This window comes from Camellia sinensis, chromosome 13, assembly GCF_055761805.1.
Source record: "Camellia sinensis isolate YWXY chromosome 13, ASM5576180v1, whole genome shotgun sequence".
Taxonomy (NCBI): domain Eukaryota; kingdom Viridiplantae; phylum Streptophyta; class Magnoliopsida; order Ericales; family Theaceae; genus Camellia; species Camellia sinensis.
The window spans coordinates 115,463,342-115,484,938 of record NC_138973.1 but is presented as its reverse complement, the minus strand read 5'-3'; the positions used below and the strand labels follow the sequence as shown (position 1 = coordinate 115,484,938).

The following is a 21,597-nucleotide window of genomic DNA, read 5'->3' as shown; positions in this document are numbered from 1 at the left end:
GAATAAATTTGAGTCAGATCGATTTTTGTGAATGAACTTTGAGATAAAAATATAGGTCACTAGTGTTGTAATAATAGACTATATTGTTTCTAATTTTGATAAATTACACTCCCCTCTCTTGAGATTTGAAAAAAAATACTTTTTACATAATTATATTAACCACTTTTATGGTTTTAATTTACATAACAGTTGAACCATTTTTTATCAATAATTTGTTAGTTATATAAATGAAAAAAAAATGATATTATCATCTTTTTAAACTAAAATATATATTTATCTTTATTTATTTCAGTGGCTATCTATTATTTGCATAAGTTTCAATCATTTTAATTTTACTAAAAGGAAGATCAACATAATTACGTCAAAAATGTTGAATTAATTACATTTTTTTTTCCAAACTTCTTAATTTACCTTTCTAATTTTTAGGATTAATTATACTCAGATCCCTTCAACTAAGTGAATATCATTTTATCTTTTAGGGTTAATTTTTATAGTTGATGATGTCAAAATGTAGAGATTTATAAATAAATGTAAAGTGATATTCATTTATTATTGAAGACATCGTGATGTAAATAATTCTAATTTTTATTAATATTTTTATTTTTTAAATTAGTACAAAATTAACCCACTGAATCCCAACACCCCAATTAGGTACGAACTAGGGTTGTTGCTATCTTTTAGAGGTATAATATTATGTTGTGAGCTTTTGAAGGTATGTCTTAAATATATTTTAATAATTTGAATCATTAATAGTGTAAAATTTGTTAAGTTGATCGTTCATGAAAAAAATAAGTTAATTAGATATGTATAACTCACAATAAGACCATGTTTTTATGTAGAAAAAAATAAACGCCCAAGATAATTTTAATAATTTTTGAAAATTATTATTCAACTTGATCATGAGTTTATACTTATCCAATTAAATTCTTTTTTTTTTATTTATTATTATATAAATGGCATATACTCAATCGAGCCTATAATATAAATAGTTTAAATCATCAAAATATGATCCCAAATAATTTTGACAGAGAGTGACAGCAACAGCATGGATGTTGTCATAGCATGCACCCAAAATTCACATTTTACCGAGAGCAATGATTGAGAGCCCTGTTCCCATAAGACCCCACAAATTTGGATTACTTATGATGTGGACCTCACACATATATGAGTAGGCTCTACACATACATAGAGGGTTAGGATCACTTTAAAGATATGAGGGTCATCCCCAAAGAGGATTTCAAACATTTTTGTTACCAATATCATACAGGATAAGGGCGGAGAATTACAAACTTGTCCCATTGCTCTCCTAATTGAAAGCGAAGTGTGTAGGGACAGGACAGGACCAAAAATAAGTAAAACACCTATGTGGAGGTTTGGGAAATTATTATTTTAGTAAGTTATTTTAGTTTTTGACTATTTTAAGAGGCTAAAATTTTTGTGTTTAAGAAGATAGTTAAATTTTTTTTATAGTTGGATGTGATGTTTGTGAGATAAAAAGTGAAATAATTATAGGTTTGATTTGACATTTTGTCTTATTAATTATTTTAGCCTATTTTGTTTTTTAGTACTATTTTAGCAAAAAAAACTAAAAAAGTTGCTTCCCAAACACTCCCTATATATATATATATCCCCTATATACATAAATATAGAAACAGAGAAGGAAGGAAAGAAAGAAAGAACGAAAGAAAGAAAGAAAGAAAGAAAGAAAGCCCTTTTCATCAGTTTCTGTGCACTAGGGTACAAAAGTGTATTAGCAAAAACAGAGTCAAAATATGATGATGTGGAGGAGTAATAAAAGAGGAATGTGTGGTGCTTCTGAGGAAGAAATTGAACAGTTGTCAAGAGATGGAAGCCATTACAGCATCTCAACAGGTATTCTTCCATCTCTGGGTGCTAGAAGCAACCGCACAGTTAAGCTCCACAGATTCATTATCTCCCCTTATGACCGCCGCTACAGGTTCTCTCTCAATCATCTTCATCTTCTCTCTCTTCTCTCATATATATATATATATATATAAGTGTTTGTATTGTATAAATGTAATATATTATTTTATTTGCATACCATTTATGTATCTTGTTACAGTTATAAAGTCTATGTGACACTAAATGTTGTCCTACTTTGATGAGTAAACGCATAGTGCCATTTACTAACTTCCTTTTCTTTCTTTTGTTTTCAGAAAAACAAAGAGAAAAATAAGAAAAGGAAACTTTTTTTTTGAGTTTGTTTGGTAGGAAAATCATGGAAACTTTAAAAAGTTGTTGTTATTATTATTATTTAGTTTTAAATATTTTTGCAAAATACACACACAAAAAAAATAAAAAATAAATAAATTTGAATTTATGCTCGCAAGAAGTTACTTTAAATTTTGTGTTCTTCTTCATTTCATCCTAATCAAATGCTTGCAAGTAATTATTTTCTTGGAAAATCTTGGGATACAAGAAACTATTATTAATTGGTAATCTCAAAAAAACAGTTTTTTTTACTTAAAAAAAGTGCAGAGAAGAAAACTTGTTTGGTTTTGGTTAAAAACACAAATTTTTGAATAAAAAAAATAATTTTTTTTAGGAATGCCAATAAAATTGTTAATATGTGATTTTACGTTCTATATCCTATTGATTATATTAATAAAGATTCCACAATCTGATAAGAGTAATATGATAATTTTTTTATTAAACAATAAAAGTTTAGAAAGAGTCGCAAAACTTTTTTTATAACAAAAAATTAACATTTTAAGATGAATTTTCACTTTTCTATAAGTTTTTTCTGGTTGATGTCAATGGCACAACTCAATTTATTGATGATCCGTATATACGGAGAAAAAGACAAAAATGCCTATGCGAGAGTAAATAGCTTGACACTAACTTCGGGGCTTCAACAACATTTTGTTTTGATTTTCGTGTGTTGTTCAAAAATTAAAAAAAATGGTATTGTTTTGTTTGTTATTTCTTCTTGAGAGTATGTGGAAAAGAACAACACTCAATCTTGTATGCCTTGTTTCTATCATACAAATATTGATCTTGTTTTTGGTCCTTCTGTTTTTATTTTATTTTTTATACTTCTCATACACTCTCTATCCCTTTTTCCAAAATGCTTTTATGGCAAAGAAAAATGTTTGGGGGCCCTAATTCTGTGGTTCAAATGTGGCTCAAATGGCCAAAACGACGTCGTTTTGGCCATTTTGATGTTGTTTTGTACTCAAAACGACGTCGTTTTGGCCATTTGAGCCACATTTGAGCCACAGAATTTGGGCCCTCTACCATTGCTCTTATGGCAAATTATATCAGTAGTCTTTATATTTTAATTTTTATAATTTCAATTAACTCAATTTTGACTCTAGATTTATTATTTTGTCTTAATGTAGTCTAATTAATTACAATTATTTTTAATAGAGAATAGCCACCTAAGTGACGTGTTATGTTTTTATAGATAAAATTGTAAAATTATTTAACTCAGTGGATTAACTAATTCAGTAAAATTCCTTCAATAATCTTAATCAGCGTTATCAGTTGGATCAAATTGATACAAAATCTAAAATTAAGAATCAAAATTAAACTAATTGAAATTATAAAAATCAAAATGATACAGAACACAAAACAAGAACTACCGATACAATTACCTAAGTTCTTATTATAATCTGTTTTGAAACACTTATGGGTAAATTTCTCTGTTGCTAGTCTTGGTTGTGCACATGGGTTTGGAAATGCACAGTAAAAAAAGTGAGAGGCCAAAATCATTCCTAATTGGTGGCCTGCAATTTTCTAGTTCACTTTCCTGGAAAATTTGAAGATTAACGATGTAGGTTGAACATGAACAGCATGTGAATATTTTATTTTATTTTATTTTTTGTCTGGCCCTATTAGCGTGCTTTTGAATTTTGGATTGGTCTGATGGAAAATTTTGATTTGAAAAAAGGACTCCATCTCTCGAAATATGCCACACTAACTGATTCTTCTTCTGCCTTTTTCCAAATTTTCTTTTGAAATTTTTTATTTTGATTCCCATTAATTTTTTTATTCTATTTATATTCGACCACACTGTTTAATTTTGTGTTTCATACTCGTAGTTTCGGATTCTAAAATATGATTTTTTAAAATTAAAAAAAAGGACTTGATTCTATGAAGAAAAAAAATTATGTAATTGTCACACTACATTTTCATCAGTAATTTTTTTTTTCTCCACCAATTTGGGAGCCATTGAAAAATATTCCAGTTGACTACTTTGCAGAATCACTTTGAACATCAATCATCATCATTATCTCCTGCAAACAAATCCAGATCTTGTTTCCTCACTAGCTTTACAAAAATTAAGACGAAACCGCTTTATTGATATGATTAACTCTGGATAGAAATTTTAAAATTTCTACTAAAGACTAACAACTACTTCTATTGAACAACTTCCTCTAAAATCTGCTTTTTTCGGTTTCGTGGACTTTTTTCAACTTCCTTTTCTTGTAGAATCCCTTCTGCTTCTTTTCTGCATAATTTTTGGCTTCTTTATTGTTCTTGCCTGGAAAAAATGATGTCGATAATTTTTGTTCTACAATTACAACTTGATATTTTCCGTCTTGTTTTTTCCATGTATGAAATTTTTTCACTAATATGACAAATCTCAGAGGTTTATGATACCAATAATGCTAAGTGCAAAGAAAATGCATTGGGGTTGAAATCCCTTCTGATTGTTATGTGGCAACCACACTACATTTGTTCGTAGACAATGCGTTATAATTCTGTACACATAGCATTATTGTTCTGATACTTCCAAGTTGAAGAACACTCTTTCCACTAAAATTAGCTCAGCTAAACTAATATTGGCAGGGCATGGGAGACATTTCTGGTTGTTCTAGTCATCTACACAGCTTGGGTATCTCCATTCGAATTTGGTTTCCTTGACAGGCCAGAGGGGCTACTGGGCATTACTGACAATGTTGTCAATGGATTCTTCGCCATCGATATCATTCTCACGTTCTTTGTAGCATACCTTGACAAAACAACTTACCTAATTGTTGACAATCGAAATCAAATTGCTTGGAAATATGCAAGTTCTTGGCTAGTCTTTGATGTCATATCCACACTCCCTTCTGAACTTGCTAGGAAGATTTCTCCTACACCTTTACGCTCATGTGGCTTATTCAACATGCTTCGCCTCTGGCGTCTTCGTAGAGTTAGTGCTCTATTTGCCAGGTAAACTATTGTCGTTCAATCTTAACGAGCATATAATTATAGATAGTATGACGGCATAAGTGAAATGTGTCTTCATGTAATTCCCAATCCTCGTTTTCTTTGTTCAAAAACAGATTGGAGAAAGATAGGAACTTCAACTACTTTTGGGTTCGATGTGCAAAGCTTATTTGTGTAAGTAAATTTGAGAAACCTTGGTCTATTCTGTATCAAAGTGATCGGTTTTTCCAACAGTGTAGCATTTTATGTTGTTTTGGTTGCTATTATAGGTCACCCTTTTCGCGGTTCACTGTGCTGGATGCTTCTATTACCTTCTCGCTGCACATTATCGCAACCCAAAAAAGACATGGATTGGAGCATCCATGGATGACTTCCTTCACGAGAGCCTATGGATCCGGTATGTGACATCAATTTACTGGTCTATCACTACTCTCACAACCGTTGGGTATGGCGATTTGCATGCTCAAAATACAAGGGAGATGGTATTTGATACATTCTACATGCTCTTCAACCTTGGACTGACAGCATATCTGATAGGAAATATGACCAACTTGGTTGTCCACGGTACCAGTAAAACTAGAGAATTTGTGAGTAAATCGTAATATTTGTTATTTTTTTTATGGATTCTCTTTTAATTTTTTTATTTATTATGCCATTAATTGTTTCGTGTATTTTAAAACAGAGAGATACAATTCAAGCGGCATCAAATTTTGCACAGAGAAACCATTTGCCCGCTCGCCTGCAAGATCAGATGCTTGCGCATTTATCTTTGAAGTACAGAACAGACTCGGAGGGCCTGCAGCAGAAGGAGACTCTTGATTCGCTTCCAAAAGCCATCCGTTCAAGCATTTCACATTTTCTTTTCTACTCTCTTGTCGATAAGGTGTACTTGTTTCGTGGCGTGTCCAATGACTTGCTCTTCCAACTGGTAATATACTAAGATTTAGCACGGTCACGACTTATTTCACTCGACTATGTCCCCTAATGTTGTGTTTTCTGGTTTATTAATTTCAAAGGTTTCAGAGATGAAAGCCGAGTATTTTCCTCCCAAAGAAGACGTGATATTGCAGAACGAAGCACCTACTGACTTCTACATACTTGTTACCGGAGCTGTGGTAATTATGGAGCTTTATCCTTCTTCTTTTTTCGTAATGGTCTGATTTCGTTTTCAAAATCTATTTTCTAAAAAAACTAAAAACTAATTTGGTGAAAGAATAATGAAAATTTTAAAAATACTCTCATGAAAATTTTTTTTTTTTGGGTGCAAAAATAGTGTTTGAAAATTCTAAAACATCTTTCTGAAGTTTATTTTCACTGAACTAGTTTTTAGTGTTTTTTCAGAAAAAAAAAATTATGAAACGAAAATGAACAGAAATAGATTACTTTAAGTCTATTGTAAATCCTTTCTCTTGGAGTTTTTAATGTTTGATTATTTCACAGGAGCTATTGGTCTTAAAAAACGGAACTGAACAGGTAAATCTGAATCTTAAATATCTCAAAAGGAGTCTGCTAACAATAAAATGACTTGATTGAAAACTTTGACTTTGAGAGATTTTAGAATTTCCATGACAAAATGCATGTCCCAAGTGTAAAATTATGGCTTAATCCTTGCAGGTCATTGGAGAGGCGAAAACGGGTGATCTTTGTGGGGAGATTGGTGTGCTATGTTATAGGCCACAACTCTTTACAATGAGGGCTAAACGATTATGCCAGTTACTGCGTATGAACCGGACCACATTCTTGAATATTGTTCAAGCCAATGTCGGAGATGGAACCATAATCATGAACAATCTCCTTCAGGTATGTAAACCTGATATACCCAAATAGATTTTGATCATACCGGTAAAAATAAGCCAGTTTAGATGTAGGATTTTGTATTTCTTTGACTAACATTTCTCAAAAATTCCTCTTATTTTCCCATTCTTTTTATTTTTTTTTATTTTTTTATCCACTATCTTTGTCATTAATGTTTGATATGACATACTTAGTAGTCGAATACACAAGCATATGTTTGTTTTTTCAAACTCGAGATTGAATTTCAACTTCTTTGTTTTGTGGGCAGCATTTGAAAGAACAGAAGGACCCGATAATGGAGGGCGTTTTGTTGGAGACAGAGAACATGCTTGCTCATGGTAGAATGGACCTACCTCTAAGCCTATGCTTTGCTACACTTAGGGGAGACGACCTGTTGTTGGATCAATTGTTGAGACGGGGTTTGGATCCAAACGAATCAGATAACAACGGGAGATCTGCTTTGGTGTGTATACCTCACTGACTTTTCGCATTGTGGTTTCTCATTAATTTCTAAAGATGGGTTTGTCTTAATTTCATTGTTTTTTTCTATGTAAAATCAGCACATAGCAGCGTCGAAAGGAAGTGAGAATTGCGTGCTTCTCCTGCTCGATTATGGAGCAAGTCCTAATAGCAGAGGTATTTTCTTGACCCAATGAGATCAGTTAGCAAAGCCATTTTGGTAACAATATCAAACACTACTTTGATTATTGATTATTTTCCATTTTATTACTTCTTGCACTTTGTTTTAATTACTTCCCAAGACCCCCTACAATCACCACCCCCACCACCCCCTCCCCCCCCCCACAGACACGTGACGGGTGGTGATTGGAGGAGAAAGAATAAAAAAAAAAAGAAAAAAGAAAAAAAAGGAGCCAATCAAGTGAAGAGGGGGTCAAGGGAGTGAAAAAAAAGGGGGTCCAAGTCATTATTCATTTAATTTTCTCATCATCAGTGTCTTTGTTAATAATTTTTTGATTCACTATGCTTGGTTATCATTTTTCAAAAACACTTTTCAGAAAATTCTACTTTTTTATTTTCCGTGTTTTTTTTTGTTTTTACTGAATTTTTTTTAATATTTTGAGCATTTTTTTAAAATTTTTAGACATATCTAAAAAGTGAAAAAAAAAATTGAAAAAAACATTTTAAAAATTCACTAAATACCAAAAATACAAAAAAGTATACGAGAATTCAGTACATTTTTTATATTTTTATGTATTTATTAATTTTTAAAAAAAATTTTCACAATTTTTTTACTTTTTAGATGCATCTAAGTAAGGTGCATCTAAAAACGTAAAAAAAATGTTTAAAATTTTAAAAATATTCACTAAAAACAAAAAAATACGAAAACCAAAAAACTCAATTTTAAAAAAATTTAATTCAAAAAACTCAAACTAAACACACTTATTTTTTTAAAGATAATGGCTTAGTTTATACATTTGTGTGTGTGTGTACAAAATAGCATTTCAACCAATTCTTCATTCCAAAGCTGAATTAGATGTAGATCTATTAAATTATATTATAACTAAAATTTCAATATTGTGCCCATTTGTCAATTTGATCATCTATGTGCTCCTCCATTATTGCAATTCTACTTGTATATCCTGGTTGCAATTATCCAATTGCAAAGTCTCATCTTATATTTGATTTTCTTTGTATTTTTATCTGGGCTCTAAACACTTGTCGACTCTAGATGTCATTGTTCGAGTTTTTTTTTTTTTAATATTCTAAAAAAAAATAATTTAGAAAATTGACTCACTTTTCAAATTATTTGGGAAACTAATCTGTTTTTGAAATCACATTTTGAGAAAATGATTTTGAAATTGAAATTACATTTTCAACATGCAATTTCATCTTAAAATCGCATATTGAACATGTCATTTCACCATGTCATTATAACTTGCATTTTCAATCTGCGATTTTAAGGTGAAATTGCATGTCGAAAATGCAATTTCAATTTTAAAATCGCATTTTGAAAATGCGATTTCAAAAAGTAGGTTAATTTCTTAAATAGTTTGAAAAATGAGTCAATTCTCTAAATTGTTTTTTTTTTTTTAGAATATTAAAAAAAAAAACTCATCATTGTTCAATACTCAGAACACTTATTTGTCAAAAATAAAAGTATTTTTCTTTTTAATATAGATGAACAATAATACATACAATGGTTCAAAAGTATTGACATTTAGGAATGAGAAACTTTCCTTCTCTATCACACTGATATTACGATATCAGTTGAAATTTCCATTATTGGGAACACGTTCAAATAAGTTGCATCACCTAATATTCAAATATTTAATGATATCATCCTGTTCGACATCCTCAAAATTTCCTAGTTTGTAGATCATTTTCCTTGTACTTCCTGAGAGAGGCGTTTTGACCATGCAAAAGGGCCGAGCTATTAACGTTATGGGCCGAACTCGTCCCATCGCTTTACGATTAGCTGGACGAGATCGAAGTGGACTGGATCCACCAAGCAGAGTAAATCGAGCTCCACTACCTTAGCCGAAGTGTTCTACTTATAGACCGGGCTGATCTCATCGTGTTGTAATGGTCCAAGCATATTTGGGTCATGACAGAACTGGGGCAAGTTTAACTGGCTTGGCCAAGCTGGAGTTGACCGGTTGGGCATCTCGGAGCCAGGCTGCTTGATAGAAGCAGCTCAAAGTAAACAACTACGTGTCGAATGGCAGATAGCTCAACAATAGCCACCATGTTGCCCAATTAAAGAGCAGAGGAGGGAACACACTGTTCGTGCATATCAATACCGTTTGGTTGTTTTGTTAATACTATTTGGCAGTATTGTCACACACACACGTGTAAGACGAAAAGAGGCTAACACATCCGCGTACCCAGGAGAGGACGAGCAGGGTAGTGCACACATAAACTATATAAATCTTGTAACGCCTCCATGCAACAGGTCTGAAATATTTTGATTCAAAATGGAATCGGGAGACTCGTTAAAGGCGTACAACGCCAAGTATTGGGAAACATTCAACAATATTCTTGATTGTCTGGTGAACCTAGCAATCACCCAATACAAGCGTGGTCTTCCAGTCAAGCATAGACTTAGAGACTCACTTATCATGAACCAACCTTCAACCATGGAGTTGCTTATGCAACGTATCAACGAACACATCCGAGTCGAGGATGATGCGACTATTACTACCGTGAAGGCAAGTCTAGCAATAGCAGATAAGAGAATTGTGGGCAAAGTTCACACGATCGGATAGGAGAAAAGCCATCTAGACAACCATGGAAGGGATAAGAGCCGTGGAAACAATCGCAATAAAAAAAACCGCAGCTCCGACCGGGCAAACTACCACTGCGATACCGCGGAGGATGCTAAGAGAAAGTTGAACGCCCGGACGGGCATTACCACAATCTTCAAAATTCTAATCTATCGCATCCTTAGCGAGATCCGTGACGAGGCATACGTCCGGTGGCCGGCTAAGCTGGGAGATGCCCAAAGAGGCTTTTAACCGCGACATCGTTGCACCTACCATGACAAGCGAGGACACCGTACGAAAAATTGCATGCCCTTGAAGAAACACTTGGAAGAATTAGTGTCAGCCAAGCACTTGAACTGCTACATTGACGGTGGCGTTAAGGCTGTGTTTCAAGGCCAAGTTGAACCTAACGACTTAACCACCCTGGACGCCCCTCCCGAGGGTGTATTCAACATGATCCATGGGATCATCGAACCAGCACGGGTATGTGAGCTTAGGGTGATGATCAAGAAGGCTGAACACATGAGGGAAATTCTGCCCACCTAGCCAGCCATAAAAAGGGGCAAGGCAGATGTCACAGATGTTATAACTTTCTCTAGCAAAGATCTAGAGCGAATCCAAACCCCACACAACGATGCACTAGTCGTCACGCTAAGCATCAAAGACTTCAACATCAAATGCATTTTGATTAACTAAGGTAGCTCGATCGAAATAATGTACCATGACCTTCAAGCAACTGAAGTTGGAGGACAAAGACCTAGCCCTAGCAACCTCGTCATTGGTCAGTTAGAACTCGTAGCCAGAATGGCTAGTTGAGAAAATTATCCTACCAGTCAAAGCATGATCTGTCGTCAAGCTAGTAGAGTTTTGGGTATTGAAGGTGCCCTCGACTTATAACTTCATCCTAGGTAGAGGATGGCTTCATGCCATGCAGGCGGTGGCGTCGACTTACCACCAAGTAATAAGGTTTCATTATGCCACTGGGATGATAGAGAAAATGTGGGGTGATCAAGTCATGGCCAAGCAATACCGTGAATGGAAGTCGAGTAGCCAAGGGATTTTGTGCAAATGATCGAAGGATCGGAAGATCAGAAGGTCTTGTGCGATGTCGGCAAGAAAGCTGAAGATAAGGATGTTGAAGACCTGATGGAAGTGAGAATCGACGAGAACAATCCGAGCAAGTTCTTTCTGCTTGGGTCATCTTTATCTGCCCAAAAGCGATTAGAGATCGTAAACTTTTTGGTGGCTAACATTGAAGTATTTGCATGGATGGCTTACGACATGCCTCCAAACTTCATTTGCCACTAACTCAATGTCTTTATAGATGTCGGCCAATCGTGCAAAGAACGCAGCAATCAGCACTTTACCACGCCGAGGTGGTGGCAGAAAAGGCCAAGAATTATTGGAAGCAGGGGCGATCAAAGAAGTGCAATACCATCGGTGGGTTTCAAACATGGTAGTTATGCCCAAAAAGAATGAAAAATGGCATGTTTGCATTTACTACAAGACAATCAACAGAGCTTGCCCCAAATATAGCTTCCTACTTCCTCGAATCAACTAGCTTGTGGACCTTACAGTCGGGCACAACAGGCTCAGTTTCTTGGATGCTTACTGTAGTTATCACCAAATCGCCTTGTACGAGCCGAACTGAGAGATCACTTCTTTCACAACTCCAAGGGGGTTGTTTTGCTATAAAGCCATGCTCTTCGGGCTAAAGAATGCTAGGGCTACCTTCTAGAGAATGATCACTAAGATGTTTGCCCCTCTACTTGGCCGGACAATGGAAGCATACATTAATGACATGGTGGTTAAGAGCAAGAACGAGACCGATCACCTGAAAGGTCTAGTTGAGATGTTCACAATCCTGAAACATCATAAGTTGTGCCTCAATGCGTCTAAATGCGCCTTTGGCGTCGGATCAAGCAAGTTTTGGGGCTTCTTGGTAACCAACCGAGGAGGCGGATCCCTCCCAAATCAAAGCCGTGCAGGAGTTAAAGCGGCTGAATTCAACAAAGGAAGTGCAACATCTTGTCGGGATAGCAGTCGTGCTTAATAGATTCATAAGTTGGTCTTCAGATCGTTGCCATCCTTTCTTTCATGCTCTAAAGTCAAAGTTCTCATGGGATGAGAAATGCGATCGAGTGTTGACAGACTTGAAGACTTACTTTTTATCCGCCCCACTTCTTGTAACACCAATACCGGGTGAAGAAATTTTCCTCTATCTGGTTGTCTCCCAACATGCCATTAGTGCAGTGCTCGTTAGAGCAAGGGGCATACAACATCTTTCAATCTTCTATGTGAGCAAAACACTGCTTCTAGCAGAATCGAGATATTTGCCATTGGAGAAACTCACCCTGGCACTAATGATGGATTCCGGGAAGTTGGCACACTATTTTCACGCTCACACAATCATAGTTTGACCAAGTTCCCATTAAAAGCCTTATTTGAGAGAGTAGACTTCTCCAGCTGGATCCTGAAGTGTGTAGTCAAATTGGGGCAGCTTGACGTCAAGTTTCAATATATAACCAAAATCAAAGCCCAAGCATTGGCTGACTTCATCGCATAATTCTCGCCAAGGACTCACCCAGTTTGCCCGGTGGACCTTACAAACATAACCGGACAAAGGGAAGTGGGTGTCATAGAAGTTGCGAAGCTTACTGTCCCATCGACATATCTCATCAAGCCAACAGAGCTAAAAGGAGACGACATTGTGGAAATTGCAAGGCCTACACTCTTTCCAGTTGCTACCAACCTACCAGCTAGACAAAGCGGGGAAGGGCGTCGCGGAGGTTGCGCGCCAGACTATCGATCCGCTAACTGAAGAACTACTAGGACCTAGTAATGCTTCATTGAGTTTGGAAGTAACAGAACAACCTGTAGGACCCAACAACACATCACTGAAGGGGGAGGAGGTAAAGGCCATGCAACTTGCAACCATTAATGGCATGCTCGAAGCGTAAATAGCTAAGTTGCCAAGCAAAGATACAACCTCGTAGGCCCCCAAGCCGAACAACAAAGGCAAAGACCACCTGATACTGAGTTACCAAGCAAAGATACAACCTCACAGGCCCCCAAGCCGAACAACAAAGACAAAGACCGCCTAATTCTTCAAAAATAGCAAGAACCATCAGAATGCTAGAAGTTCTTCATTGGAGAAATTGGAAACTTTTCGTCGATGGTGCTTCAAACAGACACGGTGCCGGACTGGGCATAGTTTTGATCTCACTAGAAGGTATGACCATAGAACATTCAATCAAACTTGGGTTCCTAGCATCGAACAACGACGCTGAATATGAGGCGCTACTAGTTGGGCTAAAAAGAACATTCCAGTTAAAAGTATCAAAGTTAATGGTTTAGAGCGACTCGTAGCTCGTTGTCAATCAAGTGTCTAGAGAATATGAAGCCAAGGATAGCAGAATGGCCAAATACCAGACCCTCGTAAGGGAAGAGCTCAAAAAATTTCAAGCAGACAGAGTCGAACAAATTGGCCGTGAAAGGAACAGTCGGGTAGACGAGCTAGTTGGTTTGGCTTCTATGGCTGCCAAATCGACACCTAGTCCCTTACTAATTGAATTACTCCTAAGGCCCAGCATCAAAGAACTAGAAGTGGCAGAGGTCCTCTGTGCTGAGCTAGTATTCTCTTGGATGGACCCTATCATAATCTTTCTGAAGGATAGGATCTTGTCGACAGACAAGAAATAAGCAAACAAAATTCGGGCGAAATCTAAGCGGTTTTGGCTCTTTCCTTCTAGTGCTTTGTACAAAAAGTCCTTCATTGGACCTTACTTGAAGTGCGTCTATCTGAGCAAAGTCGAAGCCTTCCTTTCTGAAATCCACAAAGGTATATGTCGAAGCCACATCAGCGGAAGATCTCTAACATACCACACTATTTCACAAGGGTATTGGTGGCCGTGCATACAAGCTGACGTGCAAAAATACGTGAGAAAGTGTGAAAAATGCTAGAAATTTGCACTCCAGATTCATCAACAAGCCAAAGAACTCCTCCCTCTTACAAGTCCTTGGTTATTCGCAATGTGGGAGCTAGATATAGTGGGATCACTTCCAATCGCGCCTGGCAACCGTAAGTTCTTCATCGTGGCAACAGACTACTTCATCAAATCGGTGAAGGCCGAGCCTCTTACGACTATCAAGGAAAAAGATATGGAGAAATTTATTTGGCAAAACATGGTAATGCGGTTTAGAGTCCCCAAGGCTCTAATCTCCGACAACGGCATCCAATTTGATAGAGAACTGTTCAGAGGATTCTGCCAGGAGTTGAAGATAGAATTTTACAATTCAACACTAGCTTACCCTTAATCAAATGGCTAGGCGGAAGTGTCGAACAAGACCATTCTGGATGGGTTGAAGAAAAGGCTGGAGAAGGTGAAGGGAAAGTGGACCGAGGAACTTCCTAATGTCCTGTGGGTATACTGAACGATGCCAAGACAATCAACGAATGAGACTCCTTTTACCGTGGCATATGGCATGGATGCCGTCATCCCACTAGAAGTCGACATGCCCACCATTCGGAGTGAGAACTTTGAGCCGGATTTGAATGCGAAAGCTATCACCTGGAATTAGACCTCGCAGAAGAGTGAAGAGAGAAGGAACTAATCCATATCGCAACATATCAGCAAGAACTATCCAGGAAGTATAACAAAATAGTCCATCCCAGACAGTACAAAATCAGGAATTAGGTCCTGTGCAAAGTGATAGGAAACACCTTGATACCAGGAGAAGGAAAATTGGGAGCAAACTAGGAAGGACCTTACAAGATAACTAGTTTGGTAAGTAAAGGGGCATTTTACATGGAGAACCTAGACGACCAAGCCATACCTAGGCCATGGATCACTGTGAATTTGAAGCTATTCTACTTCTAATTGTGCTTTCAATGTAACCCCCCATTTCATGATGTAATTTTCCAACCTTTGTTGTAAACTTGTTCATGTAATGGAAACAATGGTTCATTTCATTTGATGACTTGTTCAACTCAGGGTTCTTTGTGGAGTTGGTATTTGCTCGACAAAATGAGTTTATGTTTTGTTCAACTCACTGTTCCTTATCGAGCTGGTTTTGCTCGACAAGATGTGTTGATGTTTTGTTTAACTCATATTGCTTTGCTGAACTGGTTTTGCTCAGTAAAATGAGTGGGTGTTCTGTTCAACTCGTAGCTCCTTGCCAAGCTGGTTTTGCTCAACAAAATGAGTTGGTGTTTTGTTTAACTCGTAGCTCCTTGTCGAGCTAGTTTTGCTCGGCAAAATGATTTAAGGTTTTGTTCAATTCATAGCCCTTTGCTGAGCTAGTTTTTCTCTGCAGGACAAGTTAAGTTGTGTTCAATCCACAATTCATTGCCGAGCTGATTAATTTTGGATTATAGTTCCTTACTGAGGTGTTGTTGCACGACTTAAAGTAAACACGCATCAATCCAAAACCATAAACAAAAAGACTTAGCAAAATTTCCATTAATAGTAAAAAAGAAGTACAAAAGGTTGGGTGGATAGCCCGATTACAATGTTCAGAGACATGAGAAAAGAAACAAAAATAAGAAAAGTTAACAAGTCAAACGAGGGGAGACAAGTCATCTATGAAGTCGTCGCTAGTAGCATCCCTTTCCTGCTCGGTTACAGCAGCTCTCTCTTGCTTAGTTCCAACCACGACTTCATCCCTGCAGAGCTCGGTTGGTGCAGCCTATACCCCCTTCTTGGCTTCCTTTTCCTACAAGGCATTAAAGACATTCTCAGTATACGAAACCATGTAGCCCGACAAGAAGTGGGGGGGAGGAGTGGTGAACACCTCAGTCGAAGGACCGTGACCAAGCTTCTTGCAAGCGGCCTTCCAGTTGGATTGGAAGAAGATGTCTTTAGTGGCCTCAACTTGTTTGGTGTAGCTTTCCTCAGCATTCTTGAAGCCTTGGTCTTCACCGCCTTCACTGCGACAGATTTTTCCTTTTTCAGCGCCTCGAGCTCGACATACGCTGCATCCCTCTTCTGCTCGGTGATGGAAAGCTGATCGACGAGCTGGGCATTCTTTGTATTAGCTAGCTCAAGAGAAGCTTTGAATCGCCAGAGCTCAGCCTCAAAGTACTTTCCCTGTGTGGTGGTGTCAACCACTTTCTGGTTCAGGTTTATCACATGTTCTATGACTATGTGGGTCTTCTAGATCGGCTGCAATGTGAAAAATGATTAGAATGCAAAGCCGAGCAAACAGTTAACCGATTTTAGGTGTAACACTTACCTTGGTCATGGACTTCACCGCGGATTTAACCATCCAGGTGTCTGGTATATGGTCGGTCCCGAGTATGTTGCCCGACAGTAGTAAGGATTTGGACAAGTCAAAGGCAAAGAGATGCTCTTTATCACCTTTGACCAAAGCGTTGGCTAGAATGTCCTTGCCTCGGTGCCTCAACTTTGGCTTCCAGGTAAGAGCTGGCTCAACCTCCACTGCGTGTTCGCTGTTTAGCTCGGCCACGAGCGGTTGAAGGATCAGCAAAGCAAGCTTGTTTGCCAACCTGGCGGGATTGTGTGCCAGAAAGTTGAGCGGCTGAAGCGGCCAAGGCCAGCATGGTTGTTGAACCTTCACTAGTTGTTAGGGCGGAAGGAAGTATGCCACTCAACAGTTCTTGAGAAGTGGTTATGATAAAATTCTTGATTCTGTTCCTTTTTGCCATCCATTTTTTCTCGGTTAGACGAATAAGTGGAACGTCTGAAAGACATGGATTTGGAGGGAAAGAAGGTTTGGACAAGAAGTTTGTGACCTTGCTCTTTCTTTTGGACGAATATCGATAGCTCAATACATAACCGAGCAAGTCGTGGCAGCTACGGTTTTTATATCGCAGTGCGGTTCTCACAGCTGCTTCGTCAGGGCGTAAATGTAACGCTTGTAGCACGACGATAACAACAAAAGGAAGTCTGTTAGCTCAGCAAAACAAGACTAAAATGAAATTGACTGTATTTGAAATTTGGCTTACTTGCTGAGCCCTTGTCCTTACTAATGTACCAACTGGGCATGTTGGCAGTTTTGTAGTTGCCGGTTACCCAGAAAAAATCATCGTTGTGAAGATCTTTATATGGCGTGCTGGTCACTGGGTGCTTTCTACCCGGTCCTACTTTTAGGTACCAGTTAAAACCATCGCTGGTGTGACCGAACATGTAATGTCGAAGTATCTCAACTAGGCCTAAGTTCAAGCCAAGTCGATGATTTAGCTCGACGACTCCATTTATTATGCGGAAAGTGTTAGTATAGGCTTATGTGGGGCACAACCAGGTGCGTCTTAAGAACTCGCACATCAATGGTTGTACTGGGAAGCGAAGCCCCCCATTCAATGATGGACAACACGGTGAAGGGGCAAGAGTCTAATCTGTCCTAAGGGGTTGCCCCCTCCTTCTTGAGCTTAAAGTGTATGTCGGCAGGACTGCCATACTCCTGGCAGAACTCGGCTAGGGCACCTGGTGTGTTTAGCAGGAAACAATATTGCCCCATGTAGGCTGGTGTAATCTGCTTGGCAAAGTGTGTTTGTCAAAACTATGTAGCGACTTCACAGCCTTTGAAAGTGCTTATGTTGGTGTGCCTGGTCTCCTAGGATTCTACATAAGTGGAAAATCAAGTTTAAGTGCAAGTGGCAGCTCGGTCGTTCAACGAAATGAAGTTTTAGCTTGATCGATTCAGAGAAGCTGGGTATTAGCTCGATTAACTATAAGTCGAATTGTTTCTTGTCTGCGTAGTGAACTGGGCCTTAGCTCGGCTAAGAGCGAAACAGATTTGGGTCAGTCGTGCGACCCCCTAAGTTTCTTTCATTCCTAGCTCAGTTTGCTTTTTGTATGTGACCAACATAAATTTGCTTGGCCAAATTGTGATTTTGGATTGAAAAGTTGGTTTTTGCCCGGTTTAGCCGAGTCCCTTCTGTGTTCATCCTAGATGATGAGCTGTGCAAGCGGAAACCAAGGCATGGGGACCATTTAAGCACTAGGGGCAGTTCAAAACCCCTGTGAAAATGTGTTTTCAGTGGGATTTGATGCTGTTATCGTGTTTTGAGTGCGAATAATACGATAAAAGCCCAAGAACAATGAAGAATATTGAAGGGAGATGAAGAACACTTACCCGAATGGGGCGTTTATGGGAATAAAGCTCCAAACAGCACTCCGATTGGCGGGAAATGCTCCGATGATGAAGATGAAATAGAATATCTAACAGAAATGCTTCGATTTAAGCACTGAACGCAAGAAGTGGATGACAGTATGCTCTAGTTTGCAAGGTATATAGTCTGTAAAGGGATGATAAATAGTGGATAAATGGGGAAGAGGACGATGGAATATGTACCTCACCTTCGAAGGGGTGCCAAAAATTTGAAAGGTCTTGTGGGGAATCACACCCTCATCATTACGTAGCAATGAGTGTCCCCTTAAGAAGATGTCGTGTTAGTGTAGTGGGATGGACCGTGCTGCTTCTAGCGTGGAACTGGCATCGAGCTCCTAGTGGTGTGAGATTCCCGCTGAGCTTTATGAGACGTCAAGTTCGCACCGTGCAGTTCGTCTAGTTGGATAGGGTATCTAGCTCGGCCATTTGTGGTAATCTAGTTTATGCTGAAGCAGAACGGATTAAGGAGCAATTAAGAGGGGAGTTTTGACCGTGCAAAAAGGCCGAGCTATGAATGTTATGGGCCAAACTCGGCCCATCACTTTATGGTTAGCTAGACGAGACTGAAGTGGATTGGATCCACCAAGGGTTAACTGAGCTCTACTACCTTGGCCGAAGTGTTCTACTTATAGACCGGGCTGATCTTGTCGCGTTGTAATGGTCCAAGAAGATTTGGGTCATGACAGAACTAGGGCAAGTTTAACTGGCTTGGCCGAGCTAGAGTTGACCGGTTTTGGCATCTAAGAGCCAGACCGATTGTTAGAAACTGCTCAGAGTAAACAACCATGCGCCGGATGACAGATAGCTCGGCAATAGCCGCCAAATGGCCCAATTGAAAAGCAGAGGAAGGAACCCACTGTTTGTGCACGCCAATACCATTTGTTTATTTTGTCGATACTATGTGGCAGTATTGTCGCACACACACGTGTAAGATGAAGAGAGGCTAATACATCCATGTGCCTAGGAGAGGACGAGCAAGGTAGTGCGCACACAAACAATATAAACCGTGCAGCACCTTCATGCAACAGGTTTGAAATCTTTTGATACAAAGCTATCTTATCTTTTGTCTTCTTCTCTCTATGTGAGTGCTAACTGGATCATCGGAAGGGGTTTTCCAGCAGCACACCAACCGGGTAGCTCATTGTCACTATGTTTTTAGGTACGACGACGTTGCTTGGAAAAACACAAAGCCGGGACATGAGGAGTACGGAATCATAGAATGTTTGCTCCCTGTACACTTCCGAAATATAGCATATCAGTTTGCTCTTTCCTATTTGGGATAGAAATTACAAATTTGTATTGGAATCATTGACTTTTTTCTTGGATCTTTAGTTGACCTTGTTATACTCTTATCCACAAAAGGATCTTGCATGCGTGTGGGAGTCAGGCTAACGGGATTTGGTTATCGTATTCCATAAATTTCTTAATTTATATATCGATAATGCAGAAATTGACCATCCTTTAATTTTAAACTATTCCAATATGTGAAGGTTGGCTCATCATAAGTTGTGTATAGATTAGGTCGCAGAAATGGTAAGCCAAAGAGGACTAAAATATGTATAGATCAAAAGTTATTGTCCATTGACTTTCTTAAATAATATTGTATTTGAACTCACATTATCAGACAGTGATAATTATAACTATTAGTTCACTTATTATATGGACCGACACTTGTGTGGTCAATCTTCAGTTATTCAATTCACTTTCTGTATCAATGTTCTCAATTACAATATCTGCCTCCATCTCCCGGTCATTATGTTGCACTTTTTTGTTTTTGTTTTTGTTTTTGTTTTTAAATGTTGTGCTACAACAATTTTTTATTGGATCACTTGACCATGCACAAATTGCTATCAAGATTGACAACTCATTCATTAATTATATGCTAAGAGTCAACTATGTCTACATCGTTACAGATTTCGAAGGCAATGTGCCAATATGGGAGGCAATGATGGCTGATCATGAACCAGTGGTCAAGATACTAGCAGATAATGGTGCCACCATATCATCTGGCGATGTGGGTCAATTTTCATGCACTGCCACGGAGCAAAACAACTTAGAGTTGCTCCAAAAAATTCTTTATCACGGAGGGGACGTAACGCTTCCAAAGAGCAATGGATCCACTGCTCTTCATGTAGCAGTTTGTGAAGGAAACACCGAAATAGTGAAATTCCTATTAGACCAAGGAACTAATATTGACAAACCAGACATCAATGGTTGGACCCCCAGAGACCTTGCGGACCAGCAAGGACATGAAGACATAAAAACCCTTTTCCAATCCCATAAAGCGGTCAAAACACAATCTTTTGTTGTCATACCAAAACAAAAACGTGAAAATAAGGTATCTGGGAGATTTACAAGAGAGCCAACGATCTATCCCATGTCCCGGGATGGCTCATCAGGCGGAGTAATTGAAGGGACATGGAGGCAATCCCATCCAAGGTGTAGAACTAGTAACTTTCACAATTCCTTATTTGGGATTATGTCAGCAGCCAATGGAGGGAACAACAATGACTTGCTTTCATCTATAGATCAGACTAAATGTGCTGAGACTGATAGAGATTGTCCTATAAGAGTGACCGTTAGTTGCCTGGAAATGGGAGATGTTAAAGGAAAGCTTGTGCTACTTCCACAGAGTTTTCAAGAGCTACTTGAGATTGGTGCTAAAAAATTTGGTTTGTTGGCTACTAAAGTTCTAACCAAGGATGGAGCTGAAATTGACGATATAGCGTTGATTAGAGATGGTGATCATCTTGTATTTGTTAGTGATGGTGAGATGGGAGAACCTTGCCAAAATGGTGGGGTTTTGAGTTGAAAATGGTGCGTGGATGCATCAATAATTTTCTCCTAGCTCTACATACCCCAAAATAGAATCATAACACCGCTGAGAATTTTTAAATTTACACCCTAAATTTTAAAATTTTGGATTTTTATTTTATTTTATTTTATTTTTTTTTAAAACCCTTTTGTCAGCTCATTAAGTGATTCAATGTAAAGTTCTTGGTTTGACTTGAATTAAATGATGGTGGCGATAGATCAATTATTGTCACAGAAAATGTTGATATTTTGAAGGTTGACATGGTTACAAAAATCTCAACTTGTTTTGCAAAGTTGTAGTTTTGGAAAAAAAAAGGTTTTTTTTTTATTTTTATTTCTTTAGTAATATATTAATTTCATGGGTAAATTACATCAATGGTCCCTATATTTTATTACTTGTATCATTTTGATCCCTACACTTTCAATTGACTCAATTTTGATCCTTAATTTTAGA

At 38.0% G+C, this 21,597-nt stretch overlaps 1 protein-coding gene across 2 annotated transcripts; it reads left to right on the top strand.

Annotated features, from left to right (window-relative positions):
- Window positions 1–1,649: 1,649 nt before the first annotated feature.
- Window positions 1,650–21,287, top strand: LOC114290030 (potassium channel AKT1). Of its 2 annotated transcripts, XM_082903221.1 has the most exons (11): window positions 1,650–1,957; window positions 4,816–5,181; window positions 5,295–5,352; window positions 5,448–5,765; window positions 5,861–6,106; window positions 6,195–6,293; window positions 6,619–6,651; window positions 6,793–6,978; window positions 7,241–7,435; window positions 7,533–7,608; window positions 20,243–21,287. In XM_082903221.1, exons 1-11 carry the CDS (start codon window positions 1,773–1,775, stop codon window positions 21,139–21,141), a joined length of 2,661 nt encoding a protein of 886 aa, XP_082759347.1. In that variant the 5' UTR covers window positions 1,650–1,772; the 3' UTR covers window positions 21,142–21,287. The 2 variants fall into 2 exon arrangements, with proteins under 2 accessions (XP_082759347.1, XP_082759348.1); XM_082903222.1 differs by lacking the exon at window positions 6,619–6,651 and having other exon boundaries at window positions 1,657–1,957.
- The last annotated feature ends 310 nt before the right edge of the window (window positions 21,288–21,597 follow it).

Bases quoted from the DNA above. Each gene is read 5' to 3' on its own strand.
- LOC114290030 (XM_082903221.1), top strand. From the start codon at position 1,773: ATGATGATGTGGAGGAGTAATAAAAGAGGAATGTGTGGTGCTTCTGAG. The intron at 6,107-6,194 runs GTAATATACTAA...TTAATTTCAAAG, and splicing joins ATGACTTGCTCTTCCAACTG to GTTTCAGAGATGAAAGCCGA. The intron at 6,652-6,792 runs GTAAATCTGAAT...TAATCCTTGCAG, and splicing joins TAAAAAACGGAACTGAACAG to GTCATTGGAGAGGCGAAAAC.